Here is a 23883-nt window from a genome sequence, read left to right as displayed (position 1 = left end):
CCCAAGACCTGAACAAACATCTCCCCTTCTACCTCTAACAATGCCGGCTGCATTTCAAAGCTCTGTTCATTTACAGATCTTCCTAACCAGTTCTTAAGGTTCACCCATGGGTCAGGTCAGTCGGTGAGGTGAGTAAATTAACTCTTTCTGGCCCTGTCACCTTTCAATGAGATATTATATTATACTCATAACATCACACCTGGGTTGGGTTTTTTTTGACAGAATGGAGAGTCTTTGGACAAAGAACACAGCACGTGTCATGTTTCTGGCCTTAATAAAGCACCTGATATGGTGATTCACAAAATCATATTAAAATAAATAATTCCAGCTGTCTCGGATAGGAGCATGGTCACATAGACTAGAAACTGCTCGACAAATAACGAACAATGGAGCCATAAAATGACCATGGAAGTCATTGGACCAGAAAATGGACTGACTTGGAGGTGAGTCTAGTGAGGTGTCCCATGCTGGAGTGGTAGGTCTCATCTTATCTTATTTATTAAATGAGCTGAAAAAGGGAGCAAGTCGTGATAAAATCTCCAGATGATGCAAAACTGAGAGAAGCTGCATCCGCCATGGAAGACAGAGAAATTATACAAAAGGTCACATCTGTTAGAAATACTGGCGGGGAATTACAGATGAGATTCCACTTGGATAAATGCAGCTGATGTATCTGGGAAAGAGAAATCAGTAAATGAGGAGAGTGGACAGAGGATTAAGCAGCAGTTTGCAACAATGCATTGTCCCAGAAAGAAACTAACCTGATTTTGGGCTGCCGAAGCAGAAGTGTGACATGCAACAAGAAGCTGCTATCCTGACTTACAGCCCTCAGTACAGACAGACACAACTCTTTTATTAGGCCAGATCCTGATAAGCTCCTGACTTACAGCCCTCAGTACAGACAGACACAACTCTTTTATTAGGCCAGATCCTGATAAGCTCCTGACTTACAGCCCCCAGTACAGACAGACACAACTCTTTTATTAGGCCAGATCCTGATAAGATCCTGACTTACAGCCCCCAGTACAGACAGACACAACTCTTTTATTAGGCCAGATCCTGATAAGATCCTGACTTACAGCCCCCAGTACAGACAGACACAACTCTTTTATTAGGCCAGATCCTGATAAGATCCTGACTTACAGCCCCCAGTACAGACAGACACAACTCTTTTATTAGGCCAGATCCTGATAAGATCCTGACTTACAGCCCCCAGTACAGACAGACACAACTCTTTTATTAGGCCAGATCCTGATAAGATCCTGCGTTTTTTTTCAGACCTCACTCAGAGAAACCCCCGTTGAAGTCTAACCACTGACTCTAGTAAGCTGAAATATTAAGCAAAAAAAAAAAAAAAATCACGTGGCTATGACCTTGTATTCTGTGCCCATGGGATTTGCCACAGGATCCATCCCTGCCACAGAACTGTGTTCCTCAGTCTCAGCCTCCACTTCAAACAACCTCTCAAGCTCTCTTCTGGTTGTACAGGTAACCTTGAAAACATGAGCCAGGTGAAGTGAAGCCGCGTTTTGGTCAAGAAGCAGCAGGCAGCCTGAAAGACTGGCTCCGAGAAAGGCAGGCTGCTGCATCATCATCACACGGGGTGTTAATGCCAAAGACTAGTTAAATGTCAATATTTTTAACTATTTCAGTGCCGAGCGTTTAGCTAATGTGCAGTCTCACCATCTCCAGCTGCCTCTTCACTACCCTCAGAAGCCCCAGTGTTTGTGCACCTCTCTCAAATGCGCATGCAGCTCCCCTGGCCACTCCGATGAGTTACACGTTCTCTTTGCAAATGTCTATCGTGTGGGACAGCATCAAATAAATGGCATGTAATATCAGAATAACTCAGAGGACACTGCTGATTGGATTGTGCATTTTCAGATTTAATTTAAAAACTCTATTTTTAATTAAAATTAAGCTCCTGCCAAATTTCCCACCTGCTGCCTCAGAGCCATACAGAATCCAGGGACCGTGCCGGAGACTCCAGGCCCAACTTGTCATTGCATACCTGGGGTTTTGGCTTCGGGATCCATTCTCTCCTACATGGAAATACCGGTTCCAGGCTCCAGTGGGAGTTGTGTCTCTGTAAGGACTGGGAGGTAGCAGCGTAAGGAGCTCAGGGTTTGCTCTGGGATTCTGTGCTATTTTGTGGAGTTGACTCCATGTCCCAAAGGATTTTGGGATTCGTATCCGTATCTTGCATCCGTTCTTGGAAAAAGGAAACCTGATCAAAGTGAGGTTGGGGGACACCCTAACTGGAGAAGGAGGGAGCCCTAGCCCTCCACAAAGTCTGTTCCTTTCTCCTGTTGCAAAGGCCCTCCAAAATAGTAGCCCGCCCAGTATCAAGAGAATACACAACTAGATTTCAAGCAGGTACAAAGCCTACACTGTGCCACACAGACTAAGCCATGCACCACAATAGTGACCGAAGCACCTCACCACAGCAAACACGCCACAAACAACTCAGCAATGGATTTCCACACAAGAGCAACAACCGAACAGCGGAACTGCTAGCTAGTCAGCTGTTACACCAGCTGCAATCCCTGCTGCAGTAAGCCTCCACTTGGTCCCCTAGCACCCGGGGGCAGGGGAAAGTGTGCAAGCACGAATGCATGTGCCCCGGAGTATCTCTCACATGATTGTGCCAGGACATTGTGAATAGTGCACGACTTTCTCTATTGTGCACAGACTGGGTTTGCGACGGGTGAGGCTCATGGGCCCGCTCTCTTCCCACAGGAGAGGAGCTGTGGCTCACTGGGCTGAGAGTCTCTGGAGGATTTGCTTGGCTCCCCTTTGGTGGAAGTTAAAGTCCACAAAGATCTTCCAGCCCTGGGCGCTTGCCCTTCCGACCTGACACAGGAGCCTTGCAGTTTCTTGCTGATCCAGGGCAGGAGTGGGGAAAGACTTTCACGGCAGGCAATGCGGAAGGAGGCTGAGGAGATGCAGAAGAGGAGGGGGTCCAGGGCACTGTTGAGGTACCAGAGAGGCAGTGAGAGGTAGGTCTTCAGCCAGGTATAGAGCATCAGGACGCTGGTGCTCCAGCTGTGAATGTAAATGTGCATCAGGGATGATGCCGTTTCAGGGAAGCTGCAAAAGAAAAATGCAGCCACCACAGCACCTGCATGGAAGAGAGGAGAGAGATTCATGCCCAGCCGCATTGCACAGGGCTCCTTGCATAATGGGATTCTGCAGCCATGGAATGACCATAGCACTGTCCCTCTTTTAGAGCCTGATGCACAGTTGCACCCCCAAAGTCAGATTTTATTTAAAAAAAAGTCTGTTTCTGCCTTTTGATTTCAAAGAAAAAACTTTTAAAAGGGACCCAATTGTGACCAACACAGTGACACCTGCCTGAGTCTGCAAAGAACCTGAAACCACAGCTCTGGAAGAGAAAAATTACACCTTGTTCATCACGATGAACTTCAAAATCACATCTCCACTTGAACCTGCTCTTGTCACAGTTAACACCTCAGCTCGCTGTAACAGAGAGATCAGAAAGACGGTTTAATTTCCCTGTTTTTTTCAGTATTTCTTTTGTACATGTGACAATGCTTTCTGTATAGGTATTGTCACTATGTCGTGTAGAAACAGGGAAGAGAAAAACATTTTAGAAGTAGGAAAATGAGCTGTAAATCGACAGAAATCAGTCAAGTGCTAATGGGCAGAGAGATTACTCTGAAAATGTTTTTTATGTTTACTGGATTTCATCTTGAGGGCTTCCTGGAGATTTTAAGCCTCCACACTCAACCATCTTGCTGGTGATTGTTAGAAAAATATGAAGTAAATAAAATATAAACTAAACAATAATAATCTTGCTTCTGGCCTTGCTTTTAAATAAGCTAAATAAGCAAGCAAGAGAATGTAAGTGAAAGCATAAGACTGCATGCCCTGCCCTCCAGCCGGTAGCCTGGCCTTTCAGTAACAAGAGAAGATGAGGGGCTAATGGAGCACCAGGAAGGTGTTAAGAAAAGGTGCAAAGTCTGCAAAAAAGTGACCATGGCCACAAGTAACCCCGCTCCTTGCCCCTCCTACCATGTACAAAAGAAGTGGTCTCATCACCCCCAGGCTCCCCAGAACGGAACATGACCATGTATTGGAAGGGGTGGTACCAGGAGAGGGGCCCTCCAAGTCTAATTCAGCTTGCCAAGAAGAGGGAGGCGGAAGAGGGAGCTCCACTGGCGTGCAGAGAAGGAGGGGGTTCTAGTGGCGTATAGAACAGTAGTTGGGGGAGGGAAAGAGGAAACTCTCTCGGCGTGTAGCGATAGCCCAACTGTGTAAAGGGCTTCGAAATATGCTTGCTTGTTTAGCCCCAATAAACCCATCCAGTTGCCTGCAGACTGGACTCTGGACTGTTATGTTAAGTAAGGGTGTCAATACCATACCAGGCCACCCTGACTTCTGTGCTCCTGCTGGCAGTGGCTCTGCCTTCAGAGCTGGGATCCCGACCAGCAGCAGCCACAGCTCTCCAGCTGCCCAGCTCGGAAATCAGTGCCACCGCCAGCAGCAGCGCAGAAGTAAGGGTGGCAATACCTCAACTCTCCCTGCAATAACCTTCCAAACCCCACCCCCCACCCCACAATTCCTTTTTGGGTCAGGCCGCCTACAATTACAGCACCATGAATTTTCAGATGTAGATAGCTGAAATCATGAAATATACGATTTTTTAAATCCTATGACTGTGAAATTGACAAAATGCACCATGAATTTGGTAGGGCCCTAGGTATAGTGTACTTAGACTTCCAGAAAACCTTTGGCAAGGTCCATCACCAAAGGTGCTTAAGCCAGGTAAGTAGTCTTGGGATAAGAGGGAAGGTACCTCTCACGAATCAGTGACTGGTTAAAAGATAGGAAACAAAGGGTAGGAATAAATGGTCAGTTTTCACAGTGGAAAAATGGGGGGAAAGGAGTCCCCACGGATCTGTTCAGGGACCAGAGCTGTTCTACCTATTCATAAATGATCTGGAAAAAGGGATGATCAGTGAGGTGACAAAATTTGCAGATGATACAAAATTAGCCATATAGTTAAGCCGTGAACTGACTATGAAGAGTTACAAAGGGATCTCGCAAAACTGGGTGACTGGGCAACAAAATGGCAGTTGAAATTCAAATTGATAAGTGCCAAGTAATGCACATTGGAAAACATCATCCCAACTGTACATACAATATGATGGGGTCTAAATTAGCTGTTACCGCTCAAGAAAGATCTTGGAGTCATTGTGGATCGTTCTCTGAAAACATCTGCTAATGTGCAGTGGCAGTCAAACAACCTAACCGAATGTTAGGAGCCATTAGGAAAGAGAGAGATAATAACAAAGAAAATATCACAATGTCTCTCTATAAATCTATGACACACTCACGCCATGAATGCAGTTCTGTTGGCTCTGTCTCTAAAAAGAGATATTAGAATTGGAAAAAGTACAGAAAAGGGGAACAGACATGATCAGGGGTATGGACCAGCTTCCATACAAGAAAAGATTAAAGAGACTGGGACTGTTCGTCATGACCAGTGTGGAGGAAGCGAGTAGGGAAGTATTATTTACCCCTCCACATAACATGAACAGAGATCACCCAATGACATTAACAGGTAACAGGTCTAAAGCAAACACACGCAAAGTATTTCTTCATACAAAGCACTGTCGGCCTGGGGCACTCCTTGCCAGGGGGTGCTGTGAAAGCCAAAAGTGTAACTAGGTTAAAAAAAACAACTAGATCAGTTCCTGGAGGCTAGGTCCATCAATGGCTATTAGCAAAGATGGCCAAGGCCACAACTCCAAGCATCTGACTGCCAGAAGCTAGAAGTGGACGACAGGAGATGGATCAACTGATAATTGGCCTGTTCTGTTCATTTCCTCTGAAGTATCTGGCACTGACCACTGTGAAACAGGAGACTGGGCTAGATGGACCATTGGCCTGACCCAGTCTGGCTGTTCTGATGTTCTGATACAGGCTCAAAGGCCGTGAGTTGCAGTCAGTTTCCTGGGATGGGGAATGAGGAATTCAGCCTTCCTCCTCCACATTTAACGTCACCTCTTGCCCTGCCCAGCTAAGGGCAGGATGGGGAGATGCAACCCTTCCCAGCACTGCGATCCTCAGCTGCCTCCTGTGCGCCAACCCCTCAAATCAACTCTCACACCTTCCCTCGGTGCCAAATGCCCCCACAGCCTTGCCCAGATACCCCAGATCTCTGCCTGCCCCTCCCATTTGCTACAATGCTGTTCACCACCTGTGAGGAACTGGGAATGTTCTTAATGTTTGCTCTGAATACTGTGTGGGTGCCTCAGTGTCCCCTGTGCAGTTCTTGATGGCTAGGTGGTGGAATAAGGGTGTGTGATTGCTGCAGAGGAAGGGGCCAGTGCACCTAAATGCCTGGCACGCTGTGTCCTAGCAACTGATGGCCTGGGCCCCTCCTCTGCAAAGGTGCCAGCTGAAGGTGTTGGAGACAAAGGGATCAGGTGACCTCCTGGCCTGGGAAAGGGGCTGAGCAGAGAGGAGGGGCTGGAGGGGGTGGTTAGTCTGGAGCTGGCTGGGGACGAGGGGTGAAGTGCAGACATGGGGGTCTGGGTCGCTGGGCCCCAGAATGGACCTGGCCGAGGGGTCCAATTCTCTGTACCTACAAGCTCTGTTTTAGACCCTGTTCCTCTCATTGAATAAACCTCTGTTTTACTGGCTGGCTGAGAGTCATGTCTGACTGCAAAGTGGGGGTGCAGGACCCTGTGGCTTCCCCAGGACCCCGCTGGGACGGGCTCACTGTGGGAAGCGCACGGAGGGGCAGAGGATGCTGAATGCTCCAAGGAGAGACCCAGGAGGTGAAGATGTGTGAGGGTCATGCCCTGAACAAGTCTGCGCCAAGGGAGAGGAGGCTCCCCAGAGTCCTGACTGGCTTGGTGGGGAGCAGTTCCAGAGCATCGCCCAGGGACCCCGTGACACCACCACACAGAAACCTGCAGCACAGTGAAAATCCTGGGGCAGCGTACAATGAATGGATTGATTAACCAGCTGATCGGGCTTGCTATACAGATTGCACTGGGCTGGGCAGTAGGGGCAGTAATGGAGAGAGGGCTGGGGGAGCAGAGCCCCTTAATTCAGGTTCCTGCCATGTAATTCCAGTGTCCCTATTGAATCATTTAGGTCTAACATGCTGCCCGGGCCACAGGGCCGTGGTTATGGATAGGCTGGGCAAGTCCATGAGGGAAGTAGACAGGGCTGGGAGGGGACTGGACCGTGTGGTTTGGCTCAGCTCCGGCCTCTGGGAGAGATGAGCCCACCAACAAGGGAGCGTTCGCATAGAGTGTTCCCTGTGCTCGGCACGGAGGCTGCTGCCGGACCCGACTCTTCGAGGCTGCAGGAATTCCTGCCTGCAAAGGGAGCTCGGGGGAATTGGCAATCCCCACTAGTGGGCAGGGCGCTGAGTGCGCCAGCCACCTGCATAGCAGAACCCGGGAATGGAGCGCGTGGATGGAAGGAGTCAGACATCTGCTCAGCCTTCTGGAGGGGTCTGACTAACCGCATAGCCAGGACGGTCTGTTTGTTCCGGAGGCGCTGGCACGTTGGGCTTTGCACGTGGACTGTGTCTGTACAGAGCCGGGTCCAAAGGGCCTGATCCCGACTGAGGCCTGCGCCATTCATGCCACAGCACTAATAGCAGTGTCAGGACTGCACTTCCTGCTGGGCAGATGGGAACGGCGCGTCAGCGGCTGAAGCTGTCAGGATGACTCTGCTAGGAGCACGTATTGGGTTGGCATTCTCTCCCCACACTAGGGTTGCTTAACTCCTAGGTGCACCCTGGATATTGGATGTGGCAGTCGGATTTATGCAGCTTTTCACTCCTTCAGTTTGTTAATACAAATTATTTATTTTACTGATGAAAACGAGTCTCAAAACCAGTTTAGATTTTCAAAGGGGCTGGAGGAGGTGCAGGATACCCTCCTAGGCCCCCCACATTGCCCCAGGCCCACCGGACTGTCCCAACCTTGCTGGACTGCCCCAGCCGCACCGGAGCATCCCAGGCCCACCAGACCGGTGGCCTCTGAGTTTGGGGCTCGACCTGAGCCAGCTGGGGCCTGGCTTTCAGAGGTGCCGAGCATTCACGCTGACCGGGGGCTCCCAGTGTGCAGCAACTCTGAGAACCAGGTGTTCAGAGATGACCTCTTAGAACTGGGGATGAGAGGCCACGTCTGGAAGCGTGGGGTCTTCCCCCCTCCACCTCCCCACCTGACATGGGCTGAAGACCCTGCCCTGCCTCAGGGAAATGCTGCAGGGCCCTGGGACAGCGCTGAGCGCCATTTAGAGGCTGTCGCTCACCCATGAGGTGCTGGGCCTTCCTCTCTGACGGAGGCATGCTCCCAGGGGGCTGGTTGACCTGCACGGAGAAGCCCCCTGAGCAGGGCTGGGTGAGCCCCATCTCCTCCCGCTGCCGGCAGGTCTGGCTGAGGTGGCGGAAGATGAGGAGGTGGAAGGTGACGATGGCGGCCGGGGGAGCAGGAAGCAGAGGACACTGCGCGCTTCGATGATGCTCTTGTAGACGGCGTACGGCTCGGGCTCCAGCATCTCACAGACGGTGGATAGGAAGACACTCTTCTCCCGGCGGGTGGAGGTGTACTCCAGGATGCAGGCCGACGCCTGCCCGTAGACCATGGTGAGGGGCGCCGAGCTCACGAGAGCCAGCAGCCAAATGAGCGCCAGTAGGTGGGCCATGCGCGACTGCCACAGGCCAGTGATGGCCCACATGGGGTGGCAGATGGCCACGTAGCGCTCCATGGTGAAGGCCACGACGGTCCAGCTGGTGGTGGCGCAGCACAGCTGGCGGGCCGTGAAGTAGAGTTTGCAGATGGCGTCGCTCAGCGCCCAGGGGTAGTACTGCCAGAAGTAGCGGTACAGGGTCACCGTCACGGTGAGCAGCATCAGCACGTCGGCTGTGGTCAGGCTTAGTAAGTAGAAGCGCATGGCGCTTGCCCTCATGCGCCCGCTCTGCAGCAGCGTCGGCACGCTCAGCCCGTTGGCCAGGAGCCCGAAGACGAAGAGCAGGCTGTAGAAGACGGTGACGGGGATGGCCACGTAGTCGGGCTCCTGCTGCTGGGCGCTGATCAGGAGGTGCTGGGGGTCTGGCTGGGTCACGTGGGCCCCCGCCGTGCTGTTCCGGGCCCACCGTTTCTGAGCAGTCAGGTACCCCAGGCACTCACTGGCCCCAGCACCCAGGGGCTCAGAGCCGTTTGTGCTGGAGCTCGGGGCCATCCAGGCTGCCGGGGGGCCCTGGGGAGCCAGGGGGCCTCACCAAGGAGCTGGGTTCACTCTCCAGGGCCAAGAGAACTGCCGAAGCAGCTTCAGAATCCGACCCCCCTCAGCGGAGCACTGAGTCTTGCCTGTGCGAAGGGGTAGAGCAGGGAATGCTGGGAAGGTGCAGGATTCGGGGCAGGTTTCTCCTGGTTCAGCCTGACTCCTCGGCCCCTGGAGGGAAACAATGAGCTGTCATGGTTTGTCTCCCCCCTGCAGAGGGGCCCTGTCATAAACAGATAGCTAAGGGTTAATGTCTCTTTCACCTGAAACACCTGACCAGAAAACCAATCAGGAAACCGGATTTTTTCAACCTTGGGTGGAGGGAAGTGTGTCTCTGAGTCTTTTGTCTGTCTGCCTGTTTCCTCTGAGCTTTGGAGAAGTAGTTCTATTTTCTAGTCTTCTGTTTCTAAGTGTAAGGACAAAGAGATCAGATAGTAAGTTCTATGGTTTCTTTTCTTTGGTATTTGCATGAATATAAGTGCTGGGTGCTTTGATTTGTATTCTTTTTGAATAAGGCTGTTTATTCAATATTCTTTTAAGCAATTGACCCTGTGTTGTATCATCTTAATACAGAGAGCGCATTTGTTTGTATTTTTCTTTCTTTTTTTATATAAAGCTTTCTTTTAAGACCTGTTGGAGTTTTTCTTTACTTCAGGGAAATTGAGTCTGTACTCACCAGGGAATTGGTGGGAGGAAGAAATCAAGGGGAGAGCTGTGTGTTGGATAGCTAGCCTAATTTTGCATTTCCTCTGGGTGAAGAGGAAAGTGCTTTTGTTCCAGGATTGGGAACGGAGAGGGGGACTCACTCTGCGTAGTTTCACAGAGCTTGTGTCTGTGTATCTCTCCAGGAGCACCTGGAGGGGGGAAGGGAATCAGGATTATTTCCCTTTGTTGTGAGACTCAAGGGATTTGGGTCTTGTGGTCCCCAGGGAAGGTTTTTCAGGGGGACCAGAGTGCCCCAAAACACTCTAATTTTTTGGGTGGTGGCAGCAGTACCAGGTCCAAGCTGGTAACTAAGCTTGGAGGTTTTCATGCTAACCCCCAAATTTTGGACGCTAAGGTCCAGAATCTGGGAATAAGGTTATGGGTAATGGGTCACGTGGGCCCCCGCCGTGCTGTTCCGGGCCCACCGTTTCTGAGCAGTCAGGTACCCCAGGCACTCACTGGCCCCAGCACCCAGGGGCTCAGAGCCGTTTGTGCTGGAGCTCGGGGCCATCCAGGCTGCCGGGGGGCCCTGGGGAGCCAGGGGGCCTCGCCAAGGAGCTGGGTTCACTCTCCAGGGCCAAGAGAACTGCCGAAGCAGCTTCAGAATCCGACCCCCCTCAGCGGAGCACTGAGTCTTGCCTGTGCGAAGGGGTAGAGCAGGGAATGCTGGGAAGGTGCAGGATTCGGGGCAGGTTTCTCCTGGTTCAGCCTGACTCCTCGGCCCCTGGAGGGAAACAATGAGCTGTCACGGTTTGTCTCCCCCCTGCAGAGGGGCCCCGAGGGGCCAGGGGGGGATTAGGTGGCTTCACCCCGCCCACCACCCCTTCCCAGCCCTCCGAGACACTGGCCGCTCCCCTGCTGAGGGAGGCAGTGGCAGGGCTGGGAAGAGGACCCAGGGCCCCAGCTCTGCCCACTAGCCCTCACTGTCTCTCAGTGTCAGGGGGCGGGCGGCAGGCGCCATCCACTCACCTGTCTGGGTGCCGCTGTGCCCCGCAGAAGGCGGCTGTGGCAGGATCCCGAGTGGAAGGGCGCCAGAGCAGCAGCAGCTCCGAGTGATCAGCCCTAGAGCCAGGCAGCCAGGACAAAACCCGACCGGGAGGTGGGAACAAAGCGGGGAGAGGGAGGCTGCAGGGCTGCACCCCCTGGTGTCACCATGGCCGGGGGAGGAGCAGCTGGGTGAGGACACTGGGGCGGGGGCTCAGTTCAGCCAGCCCCAGCAGACGCCTGCACAACCCACTCGCTGGGGCAGACGCCAGCTGGTGGGGCAGGTCTGACCGCCCAGCTCCCGTCAGCGGGCTCAGCCCCAGGTCCCAGCGCACGGCTCCCCTGGCAGCTTCCCCAGCAGGGAGCGCTTTCCCTGGGTCCTGACTCAGCCCCACAGTGCCATCCACACCGTGTCCTTGCCGGGGGCAGGAAGTGTTCGGGAAACATAGCGACCCCCCCTTGGCTGCAGCTGCTCCCAGAGCGAGGGGGCAGAGGCCTGCCCGTCCATGCTGACCGGGCAGGGCCTGGCCACACTAACGCCAGGTGTGTTCTTGGCACGGGGCAGCTAATGCGGCATCTGGGTTTGTGACACGGGTTAGCGGCCTCAATCCACCCCTGGCTGCCCTGCAGGCTTGGCCTTGTGCCCCACAGGCTGCAGGCCGTGCTGCTAGTGGGGCTGAGCACAGGTCCCCAGGGGCCCTCCAAGGAGCCAGCTCTGCCCCTTTCCTGCTGCAGGGAGGGCACAGGCCACTGCTCCTGGGTCTCCCCACGTTGTCCCTTGGCACATCCCGACTGGGGGAGCCTGGATACTCAGGGCTTCCTGCACGGCCAAGCAGGGACCCCGCAGCATCTCCACGGGCTAGCGGGGAGAATGACTTCCTAGGAAGCTGCTCCGCAAGGAGCTGCCTGGGGCAGAGGGCCCTTCCCCATGGGGCAGACGGAGGGGCTGTTGGGGCACAGCCCCGCCTCTCCCTCCATTTCCCCCTACTGCCAGCGTTCACCTCCCACACACAGCCCCAGCCCCCTGTGCTTCTGGGGCACACACCCCCTCCTTCTAACCCCCCTACTGCCAGCGTTCACCCCACACAGCCACAGTCCCCCGTGCTTCTGGGGCACACCCCTCCTACTGCCAGCGTTCACCCCCCCACATTCTCCAGCCCCCCCGGACTTCTGGGGCACACTCCCACTCCCTCCAACCCCCCTACTGCCAGCGTTCACCCCACATGCACAACCCCAGCCCCCCTTGCTGCTGGAATGAGCCCCCGATCCCTGCGTGCACCCCACCTGCCTGTGCTGCGTGCTGGGGGGCGCCCCCCACCCGGTCTATTCGGCACCCCTATCCCGGGGCGCTGGTGTCATAACTTTAGTCCCAGATTTGGACCTTAGCGTCCAAAATATGGGGGTTAGCATGAAAACCTCCAAGCTTAGTTACCAGCTTGGACCTGGTACTTGCTGCCACCACCCAAAAAATTAGAGTGTTTTGGGGCACTCTGGTCCCCCTGAAAAACCTTCCCTGGGGACCCCAAGACCCAAATCCCTTGAGTCTCACAACAAAGGGAAATAATCCTTTTTCCCTTCCCCCCTCCAGGTGCTCCTGGAGAGATACACAGACACAAGCTCTGTGAATCCAAACAGAGTGACTCCCCCTCTCCGTTCCCAGTCCTGGAAACAAAAGCACTTTCCTCTTCACCCAGAGGAAATGCAAAATCAGGCTAGCAAATCCAACACACACACAGATCTCCCCTGATTTCTTCCTCCCACCAATTCCCTGGTGAGTACAGACTCAATTTCCCTGAAATTTCCCAGAAAAGAAAACTCCAACAGGTCTCAAAAAGAAAGCTTTATATAAAAAAGAAAGAAAAATACATACAAATGGTCTCTCTGTATTAAGGTGACAAAATACAGGGTCAATTGCTTAAAAGAAATATGAATAAACAGCCTTATTCAAAAAGAATACAAATCAAAGCACTCCAGCACTTATATTCATGCAAATACCAAAGAAAAGAAACCATATAACTTACTATCTGATCTCTTTGTCCTTACACTTAGAAACAGAAGATTAGAAAACAGAACTACTTCTCCAAAGCTCAGAGAAAGCAGGCAGGCAGAAAACAAAGACCTTAGACACAAACTTCCCTCCACCCAGAGTTGAAAAAATCCGGTTTCCTGATTGGTCCTCTGGTCAGGTGCTCCAGGTGAAAGAGACATTAACCCTTAGCTATCTGTTTATGACAGCTGGGTCCTGCATTCACTTGCACGGAGCCTCGCGGCGCTGCTGGGCGGCCCCGGGGGGCGGCTCCAGCCCAGGAACCTGCACCCCGCCAGGCCAGGGCCGCCACTCGCTGCCCGCACCCCCTGCCCTGCTCAGCTCTCGGGGCGCGGCGACCTGGGCTCAGGGTGCTGGGGGCAGCCCAGGGAACACGGGCTGCAGCCCCCCCCGGGCATGGGACCCCCCCCCAGTTAGCCCCCCGACCCCCAGGCAGTGCCCCGACCCCCCAGTTAGGACCCCCCAGTCGGCACCCCGGGTAGTGCCCCAACCCCCAAGGCATGGGACCCCCTGGCCAGCACCCCAACCCCCCAGGCATGGGACCCCTACCAGTCAGCACCCTGACCCTCCTGGGCAGCGCCCCGACCCCCAGGCATGGGCCCTCCTCCGTCAGCACCCTGACCCCCGGGTAGTGCCCCAACCCCCCAGGTATGGGACCCCCCTGGGTAGTCCCCCAACCCCCACTGGGCATGGGACCCCTCCCAGTCAGCTCCCCGACCCCCCGGGCATGCGACCCCCCCAGTCAGCGCCCCAACACCCAGTCAGTGCTCCGAGCCCCCTGGGCACAGGAGCCCCGGGCAGCACCCTGACCCCCCTGGTCACAGGACCCCCAGTCAGCACCCTACCCCCCCGGGCATGGGACCCTGGCCAGAGCCCTGATCCCCCTAGATATGGGACCCTGGACAGTGCTCTGACCCCCAGCAAGTGCCCAGAGCCCCCCGGTAATGTAGCAAAATGAGAACCCCCAGCCCGGTCCCGTGCACTGGTAGCCACAACTGTCCCAGCTGGCAGCAGTGCCCTGCAGCCAGAGAGGGGCAGAAACCGCACCGGGGAGCACCGCGGACAGGCAGCAGAGGGAGTTGGGCCCCCACATACCCCACCCCGGGCTGGCGGTTACTTAGCCAACGGAAACTGTGTGCCCATGAGGGACCCTTGGATTTGGCTGCGCACCCCGTGGTCAGGCCAGCCCTGCTGCAGTGCTAGGTGTAATGGGCCAGATCCCCACGGGTGTAAAGCTGCATCGCTCCATTGGCGTCAATGGGCCAGATCCCCACGGGTGTAAAGCTATGTCGCTCCATTGGCGTCAATGGGCCAGATCCCCACGGGTGTAAAGCTGCGTCGCTCCATTGGCGTCAATGGGCCAGATCCCCACGGGTGTAAAGCTGCGTCGCTCCATTGGCGTCAATGGGCCAGATCCCCACAGGTGTAAAGCTGCATCGCTCCATTGGCGTCAATGGGCCAGATCCCCACGGGTGTAAAGCTGCGTCGCTCCATTGGCGTCAATGGGCCAGATCCCCACGAGTGTAAAGCTGCGTCGCTCCATTGGCGTCAATGGGCCAGATCCCCACGGGTGTAAAGCTGCGTCGCTCCATTGGCGTCAATGGGCCAGATCCCCACGGGTGTAAAGCTGCGTCGCTCCATTGGCGTCAATGGGCCAGATCCCCACGAGTGTAAAGCTGCGTCGCTCCATTGGCGTCAATGGGCCAGATCCCCACGGGTGTAAAGCTGTGTCGCTCCATTGGCGTCAATGGGCCAGATCCCCACGGGTGTAAAGCTGTGTCGCTCCATTGGCGTCAATGGGCCAGATCCCCACGAGTGTAAAGCTGCGTCGCTCCATTGGCGTCAATGGGCCAGATCCCCACGGGTGTAAAGCTGCATCGCTCCACTGCGGTCTGTACGAGAGGAAAGAGCGAAGCTCAGGCAGGGAAAAGGCGGCATTGGGACCGCAAACGGGACACACTGTCTCACTTCTCGTGATATGCAGAAATTAGCCCAAGTGAGGGGAGGTGATGATGCCCTCGGGGTCCCTCTCTCGGGCCGGGTCTGAGCAGGATATTCCAGGCTCACGAAGGCCCAGGAGATGATGGAGGCAGCAGCTCTGATGGTGACACTCCCTTCAGCCCCAATTTGGCTCCCCAGCAGGGAGTGGGGGCAGAGCAGCTACGTGGAGGGGGACTGAGTTAGAGGCAACCCAGAAAATCCCATCACCCATCAGGCCAGAGCCTGTTCCTGGCCCAGGGATAGAGACGAGCCAAGGGAATGGCCAGGAACTGAAGGAACTTGGTGCAAAATCAAGGAGCTGGGGAGGAATGCCCCTGGGCACTTGTGGGTGGGTGGCCTGGGGCCCAGGAGAGCCGGATCCTGTGCCGTGCTCTGCCGGAGCCTTACCCTGTGACCGCGGGCATGGCCCTTAGTCTCTCGGCCCGTCTGCCCACCTGTAACCGGGGAAAAGGACGTGGGGCCCTGCACCTGAGCGGTGGTGGCACAGTGGAGCTGCGGCTGCTACCTGCGGGTCTGGAAGGCCAGATGTGGCTTGAAATGGCTGAATGGGGACCAGAGGCCCCTAAGGCAGAGCCCCCACAGCCTGAAACTGGTGTCCCTGCCTCCAGTTACTCAGAGAAAGCTGCATCGCCTGCCAGCAGGGCCAGTGACCGGCGAACGCGGCTCCAGGTCCTGAACAAACAAGGCTCTTTGCTGCCAAGGACTCCACAATGAGCTGACCGGACGTTTCCTTCCTCTGGCACAACGAGCAGCCGCTTCGCAAGTCAAAGGGAGTCGTGCCTCCCTGCACTTCTCTCTGACGGATGAAGGCGGCTGGATGGTTATTTTTTCTGCCAGTAGCTGGGATCGGACGATGGGGTCTGGATCACCCCAAAGTGCCCTGTTCTGTTGATTCCCATGGAAGCAGCCAGCCCCAGGCAGGCAGAAGACAGGACACAGGGCTGGGTGGACCATGGGTCTGAACCAGCAGGGCTATTCCTATTAGTGCCCCCCTTCCCCAGCAGTGCAGCCCCCCACTGGGGGAATGGAATGGAGTGGGGGGGGGTCTCTCCCAGAGCTGAGTAGCTGCAGGGCTCCCCCCCAGGAAGGCTGAGACCCACAGGGAGCAGCCATGTGCATTCATTCCCTCTGCCTCTTGGGTAGGCAGCAGGCTGAGCGTGTTGTACAGACAAAACTACACAGGATCTTTTCAGGGGGCAAGACAAAGATGCCACATTTATTATGATAAAAATTTGATTTATGACCAATAACTAATATCTTAATCCTTATACACACACATTATACCTAATACCTACACACACACACACACCCATCAGATGTTCTGCAGCTGCTGCATAGTTACCAGTCCTGGACATAACTTGAGTTCGTGGCTTGAGTTTGCAGCTTGGGTTCGTAGCTTGTGGCGGTAACTGGCCAGGAAAGCCGGGCACAAGGACCAGCTGGGTTCTGTTGGGCCTGCCCCGATGCCCTTTCATGTTGGCAGCAGAATGTTACCCTCCAAAGTCTCCCATCTCACCCATCCTTTTTGTAGGCTTTAGTTTGAATCCAGAGTCTATAGGTCTTGCTGTGTCACGCTGCCTCTGGGTTTGGTGAGTCATCACCCGTCAATTGCAGGCCTGACTTTCAGCCTCTGTCCTGGCTTTGATCTTCCTTCTATTGTTCCTTTTCTGTTTAGGGTGGACTCTGCTTACTTTGTTAGGGCTCTTGTCTTCATCTTCAGCCGGTGGGGTTTGAACTTTATTTCATCAGGACAGGCTGGAGCTGGAGGTTGATTCCATCATCCATCCATACCTCAGTCACACATCTAACCTAAACTAATAAGATTACAGGAGGGTTTGCAAAAATGAAGGTTGGAGGAAGCTTTTACAAAATGGAGTGAGTATTTTAAAATGGGGTTTGGATTATAATATGGCAAAGAGTGAACAGAAGTTACAATATAGACAAGTGTAGTGGATGGCAACCAGTGATCAGAAGTTACAATGTAGGCAAGTGTAGTGGATGGTGAACAGAAGTTACATTAATAAAGTGAACAATTAAAAACAATTTCATTTATCAGTTCTACAAGTGTGGGCTCCAGGCACTGCCCTGGGCTCGGGCGCGATGCCATGGGAGCAGGAGCAGGGCCCTGGTGACATGTGCCTGTATTTGTGTTTGCTTGGCACTGTCAGTCTGCTGCCTCGTGCTGCACGGTGCAGGTGCTCAGCGCTGTACATTGAATCCTCTGCTGCCGGTTCATCAGCCGCATCCCCCCTGGGCTGGGGAGCTGATGGTGGCCAGGTCACAGCAGGGTACAGGGGAATCCCCCAGAGCCAACGGTACCTCTGGAGCTCAGATCAGTGCAGACAGCACCACTGCAGGGCTGGACAGAAACAAGCAGGGAGGTGTCTGGCAGCCTGTTCTTCTCACCTTTGCAGAAAGGTCCTCGCTTTCTGGGCCTGGCGCGTCCTCCACCACAGCTCCCCCATCACTGGGCGCCTGGCACGGGGAAGAGCAGCAGAGCCGAGGGCACCCACAAGTGGTCACTGAAAACCCCAGCGTGGCAGGAAATCTTCCCATGCTGGGACACCCAGACACAGGAACGGGAAACGTCCGAGGTTTTGTCGGAGAGCTGCAGACACGTCCCCCAGTTCCTGATGCCAGTGTCCCCAGTCTGCCTTCCCTCCAGCCCCCCAGTGTGGGGAAAACAAGACACAAGGGGCCAAGATCATTTTAATTGTGCTGCTCGGCCCAGGCAGCACCCACTCACAGACCTACTACTCCTCTCAGTAGGGATCTGTCCAACACAGCTGGCTCAGCAGGACAGCTGGAGGAGTCCATCCTCCACCCAAAACCCTCCCCACCGCACCACCTGGCGATGGCGCTCTGGTGGACCCGGAGCTCCTTTCCCTGCTGCCGGGAACGCTAGAAAACTCTCCTGGGAAAAGGCCCATTTTAAAGGGGACGCTGTTCACCACATGGCAGATGACAATACAAAATCCCCCAAAAGGCCCCGCTCCAGCTCAAAGGCTCAGGCCTGGTCCTTTCTTCCATTAAAGTCCATCTTTCAGCCGCGTCTCAGCCTCCCACTCTCACTGACAACACGGGTTTAAGGGCCTTAAGAACATTTACCCTCCTTGTAAAGACCCAGCACCCTCTTGGGAGCGTACTTTAGTGCGCCCCTGTTTAATGACGCAGCCGCGGGACCCAACGGGCTAACGTTGCACGTGTCACCGCAGCCTTTCCATCGCAGCGGCACTGCGAGGCGTGAGAGGGGATTATGGACATTAGGGCAGAGCCCCTCTGCACACGCTTCCACAAGGCCAAAGTAAAGGGAGTTTCTCCTGCAGTAGTTACAGATTTCCCCATTACCCAGACGAGAGGAGCTTTCCTGTGCATTCTGCTAAGTCTCACACCCCCAAAGGGGCAGCTGAACTGCTTCCCCGGGATGTGTGAACTAGGACTAAAGCATTCAGCCAGTCACGAGAACGATTGGTCTCTCATGCAGTGCACAGTGGCGGTCAAAAAAGCCAACAGGATGTTAGGAATCATTAAAAAGGGGATAGAGAATAAGACTGAGAATATCTTATTGCCCTTGTATAAATCCATGGTACGCCCACATCTCAAATACTGTGCACAGATGTCGTCTCCTCATCTCAAAAAAGATACACTGGCACTAGAAAAGGTTCAGAGAAGGGCAACTAAAATGATTAGGGGTTTGGAGAGGGTCCCATACGAGGAAAGATTAAAGAGGCTAGGCCTCTTCAGCTTGGAAAAGAGGAGACTAAGGGGGGATATGATAGAGGTCTATAAAATCATGAGTGATGTTGAGAAAGTGGATAAGGAAAAGTTATTTACTTATTCCCATAATACAAGAACTAGGGGTCACCAAATGAAATTAATAGGTAGCAGGTTTAAAACAAATAAAAGGAAGTTCTTCTTCACACAACGCACAGTCAACTTGTGGAACTCCTTACCTGAGGAGGTTGTGAAGGCTGGGACTATAACAGTGTTTAAAAGGGAACTGGATAAATTCATGGTGGCTAAGTCCATAAATGGCTATTAGCCAGGCTGGGTAAGGAATGGTGTCCCTAACCTCTGTCTGTCAGAGGGTGGAGATGGATGGCAGGAGAGAGATCACTTGATCATTGCCTGTTAGGGTCACTCCTTTTGGGGCACCTGGCATTGGCCACTGTTGGCAGACAGGACACTGGGCTGGATGGACCTTTGGTCTGACCCATTCTGGCCGTTCTTATGTTCTTAGGTTCTCATGCTGAGACTGAGAAGGGGCAGGACCGCAGGGACTATGGACAAAGGGGTTCACATTAGAGGCCATCCCCCTTCCCCAGGGCCCAGGTGGCTCAGACACCCCCCTCGCACTGGGCTAGGGTCAGCAGAGCCACGCTTCTCGGGGGGGGGGGATCTGTCACACCCCAAGAGACGGCGCTATGCCGGTGTACGCTCCCAGTGGAGACCAGCCCTCAGGCAGCACCTTTCGCAGCAGCACCGGGGGCTGGTTCCCCTGGGCAAAGGATGACTTGGGGGGTCTGCACCCCTGTCATGGCTGTGAGCCTTTGGAATGGAGGTTTCTGAAGCGCACCCCCAAAGCTAAGTTCCTTCTAGCCCTGAGGAAGGCAACATGGAGTCTGGGGCTGACGGACGCGCCAGCTGGTTCCCCCCCTCCCCTGGTATTTGCTAACATGCAAATTAATCTGTTCCCGCCCTCTCCAAGCCAATGACTGGCAACCTGGCATGCGATTGCCACTGGGCTGCAATGCCGCCTGGCTGGAGGTGCTGGCTTGGCCTTTTGGCGAAACCTACTTCCCGCTCCCAGCCCGGTTGGTGAAACACAGTTTAGTTCCAGGTTTCCTTTATATTTGCATGGGCCCCTGGGGGGTTATCATCCCGACACAAGGGTATTAATGAGCAGCACGTCATTAGCTCTCAAGCGATACCTTACCTGGCATTAATGAGCTGGGGTACGCTGGACTGGTCAGACCAGACGAACCTCACTGCAGCTACCAGGGAGCCCGTTGGGGTTCACCACCCTGCCTTTGCCAGAGCCGGAATTATACGCAGGCCCTGAGGAAGTGGTGGTGATCCAGGGTGGTGTCAATATGGTGCCACGTGAGGAAATTGCTGGTTTCCGGCTGCTTTTTCAACACATACAAAAGTCCATACAAAACACCCCACTGAAAGACCATTACGATGGTCACAAAGTCAAACACTCAACACTTATGAAAGGGCAGAATGAAGGTTGCCTGTGCAGCCCTAACCTGTGTCCCGTGTGTACCTTCACCGTGTGACAGTCCGCAATGACATGGTCACACACTGTTCTCCCCCAGAACCCGCCCCTGGCAGGGCACAGGCTGGGCCTGCTCCAGGGCGGGCTCAGGGCTGGGCAGCGATGGAGGCTGCTGCCTGTAGGACCTGCCTCGTTTGCTGCAGCCGCTGGCTGTGCCCTGAGCGAGGCAGGGACTGCAGGAGGAGGAAGGACGATCCCACAGTCGAATGCTGCCCTGGAGCACTGGAGTCTGTCCCTGCCTCTGCCACAGAGTTCCTGTGAGACGCTGGGCACGTCACTTAATCCAACTTTCCCCTGGGAGTTACTAATTGTGCGCGCCCCTGGGCTCTGAAACATGCTGCGGATGTGCTGCAGCTGAAATCAATAGGCGCTGGGCTTTGTATAATGAATGTGCTGCAAGGCGAAGGATTCGGAAGAAGTCAGGTACTCGGTGCCTCAGGGGCACCCAAACTTAGTAGATATTTTTGGCTGGAAGCTCCAGGTCTCAGGCCCCCGTCTCTACAATGGAACTTACCCCCCCCACCCCCCGCTCCATCTCACGGGGGCTGTGACAATAAATCAGAGCGTGGGATCCCACAGTGGTCAGCACCACAGAGGAAATGAGTATTTCTGTCTTCAGAGCAGGGTTCAGATAGGGGGCAAGACGTAAGGCGGGCGGGGGGGGCAGACTGAACAATGAGGAGAAAACAGCCCCAAGTAGCTGCTCATTCAGTGAGACCGTCCCTCCTGTGCATGGAATGAGACGGCGAGCGGTGGAAAACCGGCGCGTGCTCATGTCCTTGCAGGCAGTGATCATGCTAGTGTGCCAGGGGACGCGTACGAGGGCTGCACAGGCAGGCTTCATCCCAACATTTCCTGACTTCTGAGCACCGGAATTTGCAACCTCACTAACATGCTTTTAACACAGTGTGTGTGTGAGACGTGAGGGATCAAAACAATGGGGACTGTTCCCACAGAGAGCAGACAAGCCCGAGGGGACCCTCCGGGGCGGGCTAGAGGCGGGAGATGAGGAGAACAGAAGCTCGCAGCGTCACAGCACGGGAAAAAGGGGATACTCCATTAAATTAAAAGGGGGCAATTCAAAATGGATATAAGGAAGTCCTGTGGAACTCAATGCCACAGGAAGTCACCACGATCAAGAATTTAGCAAGATTCAGAGAGGAGAGCACTAATCTCCAGAGCGCTCATATAGGTAACACAATTTGGGCAGGGATATTAACCTCCTGCTCCAGGGCTCAAGCCGATCTCTATCAATTTGAGACCAGGATCAGACCTAATGGAGTGAAGAGCAGATTATTCTACTGCAGGGCTCTTGCCACCTCCTGTGAAGTGGCTAGTGGTGGCCACTGGAAAAGACAGGGCTGGGCGAGATGGACCTCGGCTCTGATCCCGACTCGCAGGCCCTGTGTTCCTGTTGGCCCCTGCCGAGACAGACAGAGAGGGGCCCTGAACTCCCACCCTGTGCCCCACCAGATGCTCCTTGCCCTGCGCACAGCACTGATCCATAACGATGAGACTCAAGAACCTTCTCCTTTTTCTCCCTTTGAGTTAGGAGGCTCTGTTCCCTTCTGGACCCTCCTCGTCGGGGGTTACGTCAGTGCCCCCGGTATGGCAGAACCCTCCATCCAAGTCCCCTGGTCACTGGTAGGGGACGTTCCTCTGTCCAGCCGCAGACTCAGCATCCCCAGGGAGGGGCATGAGCTCAGAGCCCTCAGAACAGGAGCCCTGCTGACAGGGCCAGCTCCAGGGTTTCTGCTGCCCCAAGCAGTGGGGGAAAAAAAGAAAAAAAAAAAGCCGTGATCACGATCAGCAGCAGCTCCACCGCGCTGCTTTCTTCTTCGGCGGCAATTCGGCGACAGGTTCTTCCCTCCGAGAGGGACCTGCTGCCTAATAGCCTGATATGCCGCCCTTTTCCTTTGGCCGTCCCAAGCAGCTGCCTGCTGAGCCAGACCTCCCCCCGCCCCCCAGCACCATCCCAGACTGCCGGCAGCATGGGCAGAGGGCCGTGCTTCTTGTGCCCAGGAGTGCAGACCTGCCGGGGACAAGCTGGGAGTAACAGCCCAACAGATTCCAGGCCTCATCTTTAGCATGCACCTTTCCAAACTGCTCGTCAGCTCGCCTGACACCCCAGCAATACCCATCTAACGCAGTCCTTGCAGTGCTGCCCCTTCTCGCAAGCCCCTTCTCACTGTGTCTGGTACTCCCCTGGGCAGCCCGGAGTCCATCCCACAAAATCCCACAGCTGAGCAGGTCTTAACAATCCGCTCTCCTCGTGTACGGTGCGGCTCCCTGGCAGTCTTCCGCCCGTCAGGTCAGTCCCAGGCTCCAGCAAAACATCCTCTTCCTCTTGCCCTTCGTCTGTCCTCTTCTCCCACCTCGGGCTCAGGACGCTCCCACCGGAGAGCCCCACTGGGCGTGGGTCAGACTGTCCTCAGAGGTTTGGTTTCTTTTCCTGAGGTGCCCGAGGCGTCGCCTCTGTCTGGTGTGACGGGGCAAGGCCAGATGGTGTGACAAAGTGGGGGAGTTTCTTGTTTTAACTTGTTTCCTATGGGGGATTTTCTTGGTTTTCCTATGGTTTGCGCGCACAGGGCGTGGAACTCACTTTCCCTAGGTGCTACTGGTTTAACGAGCTGATGGGAGTTGGTTGTTACAGAGGACCGGGGAGGGAACTTGGGACCCCAACCACTGGTGTTACAGCTCAGAGAGGTGCGGCTCCAGGAGGTGGAGGAGTGTGACGTTATGAGTCTGATCTAATATCTCATCAAAAGGTGACAGGGCCAGAAAGAGTTAATTACCTCCCAGACTGACCGGCCCCATGGCCAAACTTTAGAGAAGATCTGTACATGAACAGAGCTTTGAAATGCAGCCGGCATTGTTAGAGGTAGAAGGGGAGGTGTTTGCTCAGGTCTTGGGATGTCAGCAAACAAGTCTTGTCTATTGCTAGAGCTTTGATTCAAAGATCAAAAAAGGAATATTAACATTTAGGAAGACACTTGAGTGAAATAGTATTATTGTCTATATGGAGGGCCAGTGCAAGGAAGTTTCATGCCCTAGGCCCCCACCTGGCCCCCCACACCCCGTCAGGGAAGCCCCCCCTACAGCAGCTACCCCCCCCCGTGGCAGCTAACCCCACCCGGGGAGACTCTTTCCCCCTCTCCATCTCCCCCCCCGCAGCAGCTAACCCTGCCTGGGGAGACTCCCCCCCACCCCCCCTTCAGGCTTGGGTAACCAACACAGCCTAGGCCTTCGGGGGGGGGGAGGGGGTCGGCTGCCACCCCCGAGGTGGGGTCGTCAGCGGCAGGGGGACCCAGGCCCCCTCTACTCCACTGGGTCCCAGCCCTGGGCCCTAACAGTGGAGGGGAATGCTGCCACTGGGTCAGCGGGGATGCTGCCAAAACACGCTGACTCACTCTCCGGCAGGAAAACCAGACTGAAGTCTAGTTCTTCAGGACTATTTCCTACCAGTCTGGGTGTAGGGCTCTGTATCCAAAAGTCATTGGTCTCTGCGGGGCGCTCGCCTGACGGCCGTTCCCAGCAGCTCTGTCCCCGGGGCACTCGCTGTGATGATGCGGTTCTGGCGGGACCCAAC

At 54.7% G+C, this 23883-nt stretch overlaps 1 protein-coding gene across 1 annotated transcript; it reads right to left on the bottom strand.

The window, feature by feature from the left end:
• Positions 1 to 1665: 1665 nt before the first annotated feature.
• Positions 1666 to 9379, bottom strand: LOC115655020 (neurotensin receptor type 1-like). Its single transcript, XM_030570046.1, is given in 3 exon segments — positions 1666 to 3121; positions 8305 to 8475; positions 8478 to 9379. Coding segments are annotated over 3 exon segments (1335 nt in total). The 5' UTR covers positions 9235 to 9379; the 3' UTR covers positions 1666 to 2714.
• Positions 9380 to 23883: the final 14504 nt, after the last annotated feature.

This window comes from Gopherus evgoodei, chromosome 7 (assembly GCF_007399415.2).
Source record: "Gopherus evgoodei ecotype Sinaloan lineage chromosome 7, rGopEvg1_v1.p, whole genome shotgun sequence".
NCBI lineage: Eukaryota > Metazoa > Chordata > Testudines > Testudinidae > Gopherus > Gopherus evgoodei.
The sequence above is the reverse complement of the archived record's forward strand: the minus strand, read 5'-3'. Positions and strand labels throughout refer to the sequence as shown.